Source organism: Pteronotus mesoamericanus, unplaced genomic scaffold (genome assembly GCF_021234165.1).
Source record: "Pteronotus mesoamericanus isolate MK-2021 breed Mesoamerican mustached bat unplaced genomic scaffold, CSHL_Meso_final scaffold_36, whole genome shotgun sequence".
Taxonomy (NCBI): domain Eukaryota; kingdom Metazoa; phylum Chordata; class Mammalia; order Chiroptera; family Mormoopidae; genus Pteronotus; species Pteronotus mesoamericanus.
In genome coordinates this window covers 11,910,199-11,923,664 of record NW_026555313.1, presented here as the reverse complement: position 1 = coordinate 11,923,664, position 13,466 = coordinate 11,910,199, and the positions used below count along the sequence as shown (strand labels likewise).

The following is a 13,466-nucleotide window of genomic DNA, read 5'->3' as shown; positions in this document are numbered from 1 at the left end:
TTTTATACATATTTGGATATTAACCCCTTATCAGATATATTGGCAGATAAGTTCCATTCAGTGGGCTTTTTATTTTGTTGATGGTTTCCTTTGCTATGGAAAAACTTTTTAGTTTGAGTAGCCCCATTTATTTTTTCTTTTGTTTCCCTTGCCTGTGAAGATATATCAAAATAAAATATTGCTCTGAGCAATGTCTGAGATTCTACTGTCTATGTTTTCTTCTAGGATTTTTATGGTTTTGGGTCTAAAAGTCTATAATCACTTTTGAATTTATTTTTATGTGTGGTATGAGACCATTTTTCTGTACTTATCTGTCTGATTTTCCAGACACCATTTTTTGAATAAACTATCTTTAGCCCATTGTATGTGCTTGCTTCCTCTCTCACATATTAATTGACTATAAAAGTCTAGGTTTATTTCTGGGTCTTGAGTCTGTCCCAGTGATCTATGTGTCTCTTTTTATGCTAGTACCATGTTGTTTTTCTTACCATTGACTTATACTATAATGATATTGGGTAGCATGGTTCCTCTACCTTCGTTCTTCTTTCTCGGGATTGCTGTTGCTATGTGAGGCCTTTTGTGGTTCCATACACATTTTTGAAATATTTGTTCTAGTTCTGTAAAACACGTCATTGGAATCTTGTTAGGAATTGCGTTGAATCTGTGGATTGCTTTGGGTAGTATGGACATTTTAATGATGTTAATTCTTCCTATCCATGAACATGGTATGTGCTTCCACTTATTTGTATCTTTAGTTTCTTTCTTTAGTGTCTTATAATTTTCTGAGTATAGGTCTTTTACATCCTTGGTTAGCTTTATTCCTAGATAGTTTAGTTTTTTGAAGCAATCATGAATGGGATTGTTTTCTTAATCTCCCTTTCTGATAGTTCATTTTGGCATATAAAAATGCAGCTGATTTCTGGATATTAATTTTGTATTCTACTACTTTGCTGAATTTATTGATCAGTTCTAGTAGTTTCTTGGAGTCTTTAAGGTTTTCTATGTACAATATCGTGTCACTTGGAAAGAATGACAGTTTTACTTCTTCCTTTCCACTTTGGGTGCTTCATATTTCTTCTTATTGTCTGATTGCTATGGCTAGGACTTGTGTTACTTTGAGTGGTCTTGATTTCCTAGGTGATATAGAGTCTTTGCAGGTTTTTCAGCAAAGAATGTCGTAATTATGTTTGTGTTTAACATAACAATTTTTTGGCAGTATGAGTGACAATTAGGTTTCAGGTGGAAGGCTAGAAACAAGGAACCCTGGAATCATCATATTGAATGGCAGCTTGAAAAGGATAGTGAAATTGAATTTCTTTATATTGATAATTCATGCAGAGAATAATTATTTCAATAGGTTATAAGCTTCTTCTAGGCAGGGACTGTATTTCTTTTAGTTAACTATGTAAAGTAGGCACTTTTAAAAATAATGAATGAATGAGTCAGAGAGGTAAGGCAGAACCAGGAAAGTAGAGTGCTTAAAATTGGAAGTAACACCTGCTTGAGTGTGGTTGATAGGGTGGTAATATGAGTATAATAATTTATAGTTTTAATCTGAACATTTCACCTAAAATGTCATATGGTGTGCTTGTGTGTTGCCTGTGATATAGTTATGTTACAGAATTACGTGCTTATGATTTTCTAATAAAAGGTCTTGTAAAAAAAAAAAAAGGGCATTATTTGTATGGGACCCCATATAATAAAAAGGATCAAGTGCTTTCTAATCAAGTTAGATGATAATTGGTATTTATTAGATTTAATAATTTGAAAGTCCTTAGGAGATTAGCTTTAGCAGTAATATAAATTTAGAAACCAGATGATAGTCTTTTGCCTATCTCTGTTATCCAGTAAGAGAGTGAGTAGAGAGATGCCCTTTAAAATATGACACTTCATTAATTAATTGAAGAAGAAAAGTAGTGATAACTTTTACTGTACACTTAATATTGTGTGTGAATATGAGATTAAGAAGAAAATTGAAATGAGAGTAATTTACTTTGTCATGTTTCAACTTGATTTTTAATAAAGTAGTTTACTAATAGTCTTTATGTAGTCCCTTATTAAAACCTTTCCAATAACACTCTCCTTCATCATAGAATAAAGTTTACTCTTATTCTACACTGTACCAGGCATGAATGTATTTGGCTAAAAATTTGTAGGAAAAAGATTATGGATTGAGAGTGTGAGATATAACTTCTTCCCAAGATTCAGGAAATTTGAAAAGCATTTCAGAACTGTAAGTGGAAAAAAGTTGTGTGGAGTAGCTGACTTAACAGTTGTGCAGAGTGGCTGATATAAAAAGCTTGTTTTATCATTTCGTTGCTTTATTTTGTATAATTGGATTCTAGGATTTTTAAAAATTGAAGACACATTGATTAACCATGCTGTCTGCTGCATAAGTGATAGACCCTCTCCTACAGTGTCTGTTTGAATATTGGTTCTTTGTCATCTTTAAATATTGTCTAGACAGTCACCTTATTTGAATTTGCTTCTATGATTCCTTTAAAAAAAACCAATAAAATAAACTTTGGAAATCTTTCCCTAAAAAGATAATGATCATATTACATTATAGTGGGTAACAGAAGTCTAGGAGATTTAAGATAATCCATAATATTATGTAAAAGCTAAATCATTTTTATGCTTTTATATCCTTGACGTTATTAAATATAAACCTTCAATGCTCTCCGCAGTAATTTTGAAAGTTATCTCTAAATCTTTCCATAGGATGAAGACCAGCAAGAAGTGATTCTTGTCAGAACCGACCAGTCAGGAAGAGTCTGGCCTGTGAACACGCCAGGAGAACCTCTGGAATCTAAAGGAAGAAGAAGGAAGAGACAAATGGTATATGTAACACATGTCTTGTTTCTTCAGAATTCCTTTTTCTTCTTCTCGGGTTTTCTTTTCATTGGACTACAGATTATTTTCTGAAAAGTTGCTGCACAATGCAAATATTAGAAGGCAGTAGATTATGGTATTGCCTTTATTCTTAGTTAGATCCCTTTGCCTTTTATAAAATGGAATCTAATTCAACTACAGTTTTCAATTAACTGTGAACATTTTTAAGGCAATTTTAATTTTAGTTTACATTTTTTTAATATTATTTCTATATATACTTTCCATAGCTTTTATGAAAACTTGATTTCCCAGACCTGTTAGCTGTGTTAGCTGGTGTGACACCTGGTGGTGGGATATCCATGCACAGTAATGTCCTTTTTTTTTTGGCTTCTCCATTTCTTATGTTATTCTTAATCTCCCCCCGTCTATTTTGTACCTGCTATTTATGTTTCTTATTCCCTTTACCATTTCCCCAATTCTCCCCCCTCTCCTTCCCCCCATCTCCATTTCTGTGATTCTGTTCCTGTTCTAGTTGTTTGCTTAGTTTGTTTTTGTTTTTAGGTTCAGTTGTTGAGAGTTGTGAGTTTGTTGTCATTTTACTGTTCATGGTTTTTGATCTTCATCTTTTTCTTACGTAAGTCCCTTGAACATTTCATATGGTGGTGATGAACTCCTCTCTACCAGCTTTCAGTCACTTTTCCCACTACCCACAAGCAGATTGGGCCCTTCTAGTGCTGATGCGTGGGTGGGTAGGTTTGTGTACATTCTAGGACCCTATGGGTCTCTCTGATGAACTCTCCTGAGACTGGGGGTTTTTCCCGCTGCTGCAAACCCTGCAGGTTTTTATAGACACAGGTTTTGAGGCTTTCTTTTCCTGCACTGGAACCCTGATTGTGCAGTCAGTCTCATTCCCCTAGCTGTTCCGGTTTATCCACATGCAAATGTGGGACTGCCTGGTCTGCTAGCCACTGCCTTCCCCACCCAGTTCTCCAGCCATCACCTTGCTGAGTGTCCTCTCCATCCTGGCTGCCTGTCTCTGCCCCTCCTACCAGTCAGGACCCATGTTTTTTCTTTAACTCCTTGGTTGTTGGACTTCCAAACAGTTCAGTTTTCTGGTAAATCTGGTTATTTTTTGTTTTTAAATTTGCTGTTGTCCCCCCTTTGGTCGTGCAAGGTTGCAAAGTGTTACCTACCTATGCCAACATCTTGGCCAGAAGTTTTGAAAACCAGTAATGTCTTAATGATGTATAGTTGCTGTGATTTTTATAAATCTAATTTTCTTTTCCATCTTTCAGCTGTAGCAATTCATTTTTAGCACTGCCTTGAGGCTCTTGAGATGGCAAAAACAGTGTGTTCAGTCTTTGCAAATTAGGTTTTATTTTTTAATTTATAAGATCATACAAGTAGTGGTTTAATCCACAAAAGATTACTTCATTCAGAATTTTTCTGTCATATGTTTTATTTGCTTGTTGAGTGCCTGTGCTGCTAGAGATAGTAATGACCTCATTCAGCAAATAGGCCTGGAAGCGATAGCTATTTGAATGAAGTGGGAGGGATTAGGGGTTTGGAGGGAGGATGCAGCAGGAAAATCGGAAAGGTTTGAACTGTATGAAGTGCTAGAACTCACTAGGGATCCATAGTTGCATTGCAGAGAGTATTGAGAGCTCTTTTTCAGTTGTCTGCTACCAAACAATCTAGGCATAGGAATAAAGAGGGTAGACACATTTATTCAAGATTGAGGTTTGCTTTTTGAGTATAATTTAAGGATAATAGGGCCAGAAATTAAGGATCTGGAGCCAGAGAGTGATTGAAGTCAGGGAATATGAGATTTAAGCTAGTGAAGACAGAAATACTTGGGAAAGAATATTGGGAATGTGGTTCCAAAGATTTCAAAGAAGTTAACAGGTTTTACTTGTTTAAGGAAATGTGACAATAGTATTGGGGGGATTTGATTTGGGAGGAAATAAATAGCACTTTTATTTTTCACAGGTAGGAATGGAACCGTCTGGTAGGAAAACACAGGATTGATTTAGTTAAGAATCAGAGTATCAGCATTGTTTCTGATAGAGCTGTTTGAAGTGGATTTTGCTAATACTTCTCCTCTGTTTTCCATATGCTTACTTGATTTGTGGATAACTGCAGACTTCCTTCCACAGTGGTAGGGAATTTTTACTACAAGGAGGAGAAGAATTGAGGGGACGGAAGGGATACAATTATTCTCCCTTTTCCCCAAAACTCAGAAATCTGATAATGTCATGCCACCTTCCCAGGGCATGAATTTTTCGGTTTTTTTTTTTGAACAATATAATCTAATGACCTGTTATTGAGAAGAGGTTTAAAAAACACAGTTCCCAGTTCCTTTTTACTTAAATTGTATGCTCTATGTATAGTTTTCAAATACGGATGTGATTTGGAATCAGAAGGACAAAGCTTTATAGCGTAGTTTCCTGACTTGCTCTCTATTTGTCCTTCAGCAAAAGACTTAATCCTTCCTAGCCTTTGTTTTTTCATTTGTAAATAATGATGGGAAGAAGAAAGGAAAGGGGCAGAAAAATAGGGAGTGTTATTCTAATAGAAATCCTTCCACATGGAAACAAGTAGAATAGGAATTAACAACAAGGTAAGATTATGATACATAGTGGGATTTGCACATTTAATAACAGATTTCTAGGCAGTTCATTAAAATGCATTCAGAAAGTGCTTGCGATTTCACTAAGTTAATGTTGCTTTTGTCATAGGCTTCAACCCATGAGGAAAAAGAAAGGGTCAGATACTTTCATGATGATGATAAGCTAAGCCTAAATGATTTAGTCAAGAACGAAAAGATGGGAACAGCAGAAAGTCAAAACAGACTTTTTATGAGAATGGCATCTAAGGTAAGAGATATTTCTAGGATACCTTTGAATTTTGGAAAGCTGGTTATCCAATCTAGCAATGATCTACTTTTCAGACAGAGCTGGTTCTTTCTAATCCTAGTTAATTTTATTAAATTAAAACCTGTGTAAGACATTAGGAACATGCATTTTGGAATTGATTTGATTGGGAAATATATATTTAGGATTTAGTTTGTTTTTAAATATGAACTCTGGTTTAGTTTTTTAATGTATTCCTTCAAAATGTTAATTATATATTTGATCTACCACTTACAGGTAAGTTTTAGGCCAGAGTTTAATGTTGACAGTGTGCTGCTGTTAGGTTACCAGTCTGTTTTGTGATAATGTTCCTCCAGTTCTTCATAATTATGCCACAGGAGTGTATTTGGTATAATATATTATAGATTATAGAGAAGACATCTTGGAATATTATCTATTTATATAAAAGTTTTATTTTTACATGAAAATGTATATTAATATATAAGTATGGGTGGTAGCATGAATGTTTTGTTTCATATAGCATTTTTTGTTGCAGTCTGTTCCATTGCAGTCCTTCCCAAGCACTGCCGCTAAAGTTTTTTATAAAAGAAATATTTAACTTAGCTCTGTAAGGTTTTACCCCACTGGAAAAATTCAACTCACTGACTGTATTTGCCAATATAGTTTTATTGGAATACAATTATGCACATTTAGTTACATATTGTCTATAATGGCTGGGTTGAATAGTTGTGACAGACTTTAATAGCCTACAAAACTGGTAATATTTACCATCTGGTCCTTTACAGAAAAAATTTGCCCATCCCTGCTTTATGATACCAGTGTTTACTTTGTGGTGATAGAAGTTTGAACCAGGTATCTGAAGGATAGGAGGGAGACTTTGTACTGTACTTTTTCAGACTTTTAAAAAAACTGTTTCAGACTATGTGAACATATTACCTGATGAAAAAAATTCACTTAAAACTGGAATAAAGGCATGTAAGGTATGTGAGTGTGGATGTGTCAGTGGGAGGAGTAAAACAATCTTGGGTTTAAATAGAAATGGTCATTCTTCCCATCACTGAAAATTGTGTAGGATCTTCAGGGTAGCATGGATCATTTTGCTTTTTTAAAAAAAATTTGGTGGATATACTAGAAATTGCCTGGGGTCTGGAAATGCAATGCAGAAATAAAGACATTTTTATGAATGTTTTCTCAGAAATGGGACAGATCACTTTATGAGTAAGTCTGAATTAAATATAGTTTTAGTAATCATCATAGTCCATTTAGGTTTATACGCAAGATAAACACTTGTTAAAAATTGCACTAGTCTTTTATATTCATCAGTTGTTTATTGAACGCTTAATTTGTGCTGTGTGTGGAGAAGTGGTTAATCAGAGTTCCTCCCCTCAGGAGGATGACACAGAAAACGAACAAATGCATGATATAAAATATAGCATAATTATCACAAAGTAGAAATTTTATTTTTAGGGAGTAAAGCACAATGGAAGGAGATAGGGTGGTATATTCAGTAGAGTGTTGATTGAAGGTCTTTTGGAGGTGAAATTTCAGCAGACTCTGAACAAAGTGAGGAAGTGGTCCATCTGACTATATAGGGGAAGAATAGTCATGCAGAAGAAACAGGAAATGTAAAATATCTGAATCAGAGATAAACTTGAAGAGCATTAAAAGACAGTAAGATGACACATGTAACTGGCAGTAGGGGGGAAAGGTAAAGGAAAATAGAAGATGAGATGGGAGACATAGCAGGAGTCAGATCATGTAATGTCATGCAGGCCATGGCGTAAGGACTTTTGTTTTTGTTTAAATGATGGGAAGCTATTTGAAGGTTTTTTACTAGGACCGTGGCACAATCTGGTTTATGTTTATAGTTGTCCCACAGGTCTTGTATATCGTTTTGTTTTGTTTTTCAGTCTTTGTTTTCTCTCTGCTTTTCAGTTCTGGAAGTTTATATTGCCCTGTCTGCACCCTCAGAGAGTCTTTCCTCAGCTGTGTCCACTTTACTAATAAACCCATCAAAGGCATCCTTCATTTCTGTTACAGTGGGTTTTTAAATTTTAATCTCTAACATTTCTTTATGTTCTTTCTGACAGTTTCTGTCTCTCTGCTTGCATTATCTGTCTGCTCTTGGTGAGCCTGTGCCCCTGGACTATGCACTTCACCAGTTTTCCTTAGTGTTTTCCCTGCTTAGTTGGGATAGGATGGCTAGAGAAGGCTGGACTTGGGTGTTTCCCTTTCTAAAGGTAGGTTAGGCTCTGATAAAACCCCAGCCGGCTAAGCTTCAGTAAAATAGTTTCTTCTGAGGGCGGGCCTTGGAAAAGAGAACAGAATGATCTGGTATATTTTAGAATGGTTCCTTTTCTCCTGGAAGCAGGAGTGGATTTCTTCCTAATCATTACTAAGGACCTGGTAGAGATCCTAGAGGTAAAATTTACAAGAGATGGGGTGGAGGGTCCTATAACTGGGTTCTCCCAGAAATTTTTAACTCTCAGACTTGTCCACACTGAGCCACCAGCAGCTGGTCATCTACCTTGGCACTGCTTCCTGAAGAACCACTGGTTTCTGCATGGAGGAACTGGGATTCTTTGTACCCACCTTCCTGTCTCCCCAATTTTGGGGGTAGCCACTTTCTCGGCAGGACTTAAGAAATTATTAATGAGAAAAGAGTGAAGACTGAGCCCTGGAGCCCTGTCTGGAGGAGGATAAAAGGGACTCAACAAATGAGATTGAGGAAGGAGGGAGGGAGAAGGAAAACTGAGGGTGTTGTATTTCAGAAGCCAGAGGAGACAGCAAAGAGGTGTTGAGTAACTGTCAGCTTCTTGTGAGAGATAAAATACATCCATATTGGGAAAGAAGAAATAACATTTTCTCTGCTGATGTTATAATCTTGGATATAGAAAACCCTAAAGACTTTGCCAGAAAGCTGTTAAAACTAATAAACGTTTGAATAAAATTTCAGGACACAAACTCAACATACAAAAGTCAGTTGCATTTGTAGACACTAATGATGAACTATCTGAAAAAGAGATAAAACAATATTGTTTACAATAACATGAACAATAAAATACTTAGGAATAAATTTAACAAGGAGGTGAATGATATATACACTAAAAACTATAAGATATTAACAAAAGAAATTGAAGACAGAAATAAATAGATATCCCATATACATGGATTAGAAGAGTTAGTACTGGTAAAATTTCCAAACCATCCAAAGCCATCCGTAGGATACAATACAATATCAATAACAAAATTCCCCTTACATTTTTTACAGACAGTAACAACAATTCTAAAATTTGTATGAAGCAGCAAAAGACTCTGAATAGCCAAAGAAATCTTGAGAAAGAAGAAACCTGGAGGCATCACACTTTCTTATTTTAAACTATAATACAAAGTTTTAGTAATCCAAACATGGCATTGGCATAAAAACAGACACATAAAACAGTGGAACAGAATTGAGAGACTAGAAGTAAATATATATGACCTATATATGGTCAACTAATATTTGACAGTGGAGCTAAGAATACTGGATGGAGAAAGGATAATCTCAGAAAATGATTTTGGGGAAACTGGATATCCACATGCAAAAGAATGAAATTGGATATCTATCTTACACTTATTACAAAAATTAACTTGAGATGGATTAAGCACTTAAATGTAAGACCCAAAACCATAAAACTTGTAGAAGAAAACATAGGGAAAAAGCTCCTTGATGTCAGTTTGGCAATGAGTTTTTTTAATATGATACCAAAAGCACAGCAACAAAAACAGAAACCAAGTTTGGCTACATCTAACTAAAAAGAAAGAAAACAGGGAAAAATCTCCTTGATATCAGTTTGATAGTGAATTTTTCTCTATGACACCAATAGTGCAAGCAAGCAAAACAAAAATCAACAAGTTGGACTACATCAAACTAAAAAGAGTCTGCACAGTAAAAGAAACTATCAACAAAATGTAAAGGCAGTCTACTGAATGGGAGAAAATAGTTGCAAACTATCTCTCCAATAAAGGATTAAGATCCAAAATATATAAAGGACTCATACAACTCAATAGCAAAAAAACCAAATAATCCATTTTAAAATGGACAGAGGACTTGAATAGACAAATTTTTGTAAAGCTGACTTATAAAATGTCTAATAAGTATGTGAAAAGATGTTCAACATTACTAATCATCAAGGAAATACAAATCAAAACCAGAATGAGATATCTCACACCTTTTAGAATGGCTGTTATTAAAAAGAGAAGAGACAAACACTGCTGAGGATATATGGAGAAAAAGGAACTCTGTGCGCTGTTTGTATGAATTTAAATTTGTGCAACTGCTGTGGAAAACAGTATGGAGGCTCCTCAAAAAATTAAAACTAGACCTACCATATAATCCACCAATTCCACTTCTGGATATATATACAGAGAAGATAACATCTGCACCTCCATATTAATTGCAGCATTTTTCACAATAGGCCAGACATACCAATAACCTAAGTGTCCACCAACAGATGAATGGATAAAGAAAATGTGTGTGTGTATATATGTATATAGATACATATATGTTTATGTACATATATTAATATAACAAAACAAGGAAATCTTGCCATTTGTGACAAAACTGATGGACCTTGAAGGGCATCATGGTAAATGAAAGAAGTCAGACAGTGAAACATGAATAGTATATGATCTCATGTATATGTGCAATCTAAAAATACCGAACTCATAGAAGCAGAGTAGAATGGTGGTTGCTAGGGCTGAGAGGTTGGGGAATAGAGCAGATACTGGTCGAAAGATAAAAACTTTCAGTTATAAGATGAATATGTTAAGGATATCTAATGTACAGCATAGTGACTGTAGTTAACCGTACTGTGTTATATACTTGAAAGTTGCTCTAAGAGTAGAGTTTTAATAGTCTTAAAGCAACATGGTAATCATATAAGGTAAAGAATATGTTAATGAGCCTTTTTGTAATAAACATTTTACAGTATGTACATGTCATATCGTCACATTGTACATCTTAAACTTACACAATGTTATATTTCAGTTATATCTCAATACAGCTGGAAAAATTTTTTATCAATGGTATTGGACCCTTAAAAATTTTATTCTCATTCTATATTAACTGCAACGGAAATTTTTGACTTACAAAATTATGTCCTGATTCTATAAAATGATGTTGTGGATTAAGCACTCACGTGAAATCAACCTTATTAAATGAATTTATAAGAAGTCTTCCTAGGATGAATAGTATGCACTCATTAAATATTTTTTTTCCTATCTTCCATTCAGTTTTTACACTATTCATAAATAGATACTTCTTTTTAAATGATTTAGACATTGCCTAATAATTGGCAGAAATCAGCCAGAACTGATAGCAATAAGTAAATCCACAAACTGGACAAACTTTGAAGTGTGTAACTGATACACATAGAATTCAGATTTAAAAAAGATTGATTGACCAAGTTATGTATTGTTGAATTTGTAGTAGTGGTATTAATATTTTGAAAAACACGTTGTTTTATTCTGAGCATAGAAGTTGTTTTCTATGTATTATTTAATGGAGTTGTGAATTTTGTTGAAGCAGCTAAAGAAATGAAGCAGGTGCCGTCCTATTGTACCCTCTTACAGTCAGTTGTTTTAACTTTATCATGTCTTCTCTTTTTTGGCTAAAGGTTGATTTGTATATGGTAGCAAAAGGAAGAGGGTTGGCTTGAATTATGTTAGGTAATTTCTTATAGAAAAGAATAAACTTTTATTTTGAAATACAAAAAGTAATGCCTGTCTCTACCCCTATATCTAGAAGAACTAATGGAGTTACAGATTACTATAGAAGAAATGTTAATTTGGCATTGTGTTTTTTGTTCATCATGGCTCATAATTAACAGTAACATAGTAGCAATTTGTTTTGTATGTTTAATAATTAAAATTAGCTCTGCTAAAAATTTAAAATATGCTAAAAGATTATAAAAACAACTTATTTGGGATATCGGCCATTTCTATTAATACCGTGCTTTATCCCTTCATTCTTAAAAGTTTATAAACTAATGTAGCTGTTACTGAATGTTTAGAGATAGTAATATCATTGGTGTATAATTTACATATGTTAAATACTTTCTTGAAATCACCACAAGAGCTCAATAGTTAAAAGGCATTGATCTATGATAGAGGTTGGCATGCTTTTCCCTAAGTGGTTAAATAGTAAGTATTTTCAGTCTTCTGTTGCAACTACTAGCTCTGCGATTGTGCCATAAAAGCAGCTGTAGGCAGTATACAAATGAGTTGTGTGGCTATATTCCAACAAAACTTTATTTACAAAAACAGGTGGCTGCCCTGATTTGGCCTGTACACCATGGTCTGTCAATCTGTGGCATAGAATATCTAAATGTTACATATTTTTATCGCAAATGTCTTTGAATTTGGGTAATTCCTTTACTTAGTAGTTACCCTTAAAATTGATCTTAAGAAGCCTTGGGAGAAGTAACCCAAGTCAGGAATAGTTGATATAGATCAAGTTCCTGTTTATTTGTTTATTTAATCAACAGCTATTAATTGATTAATTAATTCAGTGTGTGAGATGTTCTACTGGAGATACACTGGTCCATTAGGAAGACATGATCCTTGCCTTTAAGGAACTTGTAGGCTAGTGAGGAAAAAGAAGCATTTAATAAATGATTATGAGAAATGAATCCAGTAATTATAGATGTGAATTAATTATAGATGTGAAAACTACTGTCAAAGACAAGTGGAAAGTCTTCTGAGAGCAACACCAGGTTACCCTAACCTAAACTCGGAAGAAGGAAATATTTCTGGTTTTACAGAAAAATACTACTTATGGTTCATATTCAGTTCTGTCCTTTTGTATTATACTTACTTCATTTTTATTGTCCATTTTTTTTTTTGGTAATTCTGAAACTCAGCTTATGCTCACTTTGCAGTCATATTTTACCACTAAATTTTTAATAGCATCTCTTTCTTATGACCAGGTTAAGAAAGCTGGCTCATGTCAAATATAAACTTGATTGTACTTTTGTATTTGGATAGGGTCTTTATGGTTGGTGGTATTTTAAAATCCTTTCTGTATTTTTTCTGAGTGTTGACAATATAACTAGTGAAAAATAAAAATAAAAACATATCCTGGCAAAAAAGGGTAAGTTCACCTATTATCATGTAGTATATATGTATCTTAAAGTATGGATGACTGTATTTATTATGACTTCTTAAAAGAAAATATATAGTAACTTTTTGGAAGTTTCTTCCTTCAAAGTCATAAAACTAAAGAATATTTAATTCTAGAAAGGGACTTTACTAGTCTTGCTTAACCCTCCACATTTTACTAATGATTAAACTAAGACTCTAAGAGAATTAAATCCCTTATGCAAGGTTAAGTAACTTTCCCAAGTTCACATAGCTAATGAGTTGCAAAAGCCCGTACCAGAAGCCTCAACCCTTAACTCCCAGTCCAGTTTTTTTTTTCATTAAACAGTACTGCCTTTCAGATGACTCAGGTTAATGGATAGTTGTTGATTGTTGCCCAAATTTAACTGTCTTTGTACAATTTCCATGTGTCATTTGTTGGTACTTGGGAATAAGTGGTGTGTGCTTTGCTCTTTCTTAAAATACAATCTATTGACTCCAACATTCTTTAAATATAAATTTAAAATCTAAGACGTCAGTGTTTCCTTGGCAACGTAAACTTAGGCACATCTTCGTGAGATCTATATACATCTTTCCTCATTTAATTTTGTTAGCACCGTGGGCAGTAATTTTTTACTTTTT

General features: G+C 34.2%; 1 protein-coding gene across 1 annotated transcript in view; it reads left to right on the top strand.

Moving 5' to 3' along the window:
- Nucleotides 1-13,466, top strand: part of CWF19L2 (CWF19 like cell cycle control factor 2) — a 107,902-nt gene that overhangs the window by 55,315 nt on the left and 39,121 nt on the right. The window contains exons 11-12 of the mRNA XM_054592499.1: nucleotides 2,722-2,838; nucleotides 5,571-5,708. Of these exons, the coding sequence (XP_054448474.1) occupies nucleotides 2,722-2,838; nucleotides 5,571-5,708 (255 nt within the window). The remainder of the gene's footprint in view (nucleotides 1-2,721; nucleotides 2,839-5,570; nucleotides 5,709-13,466) is intronic.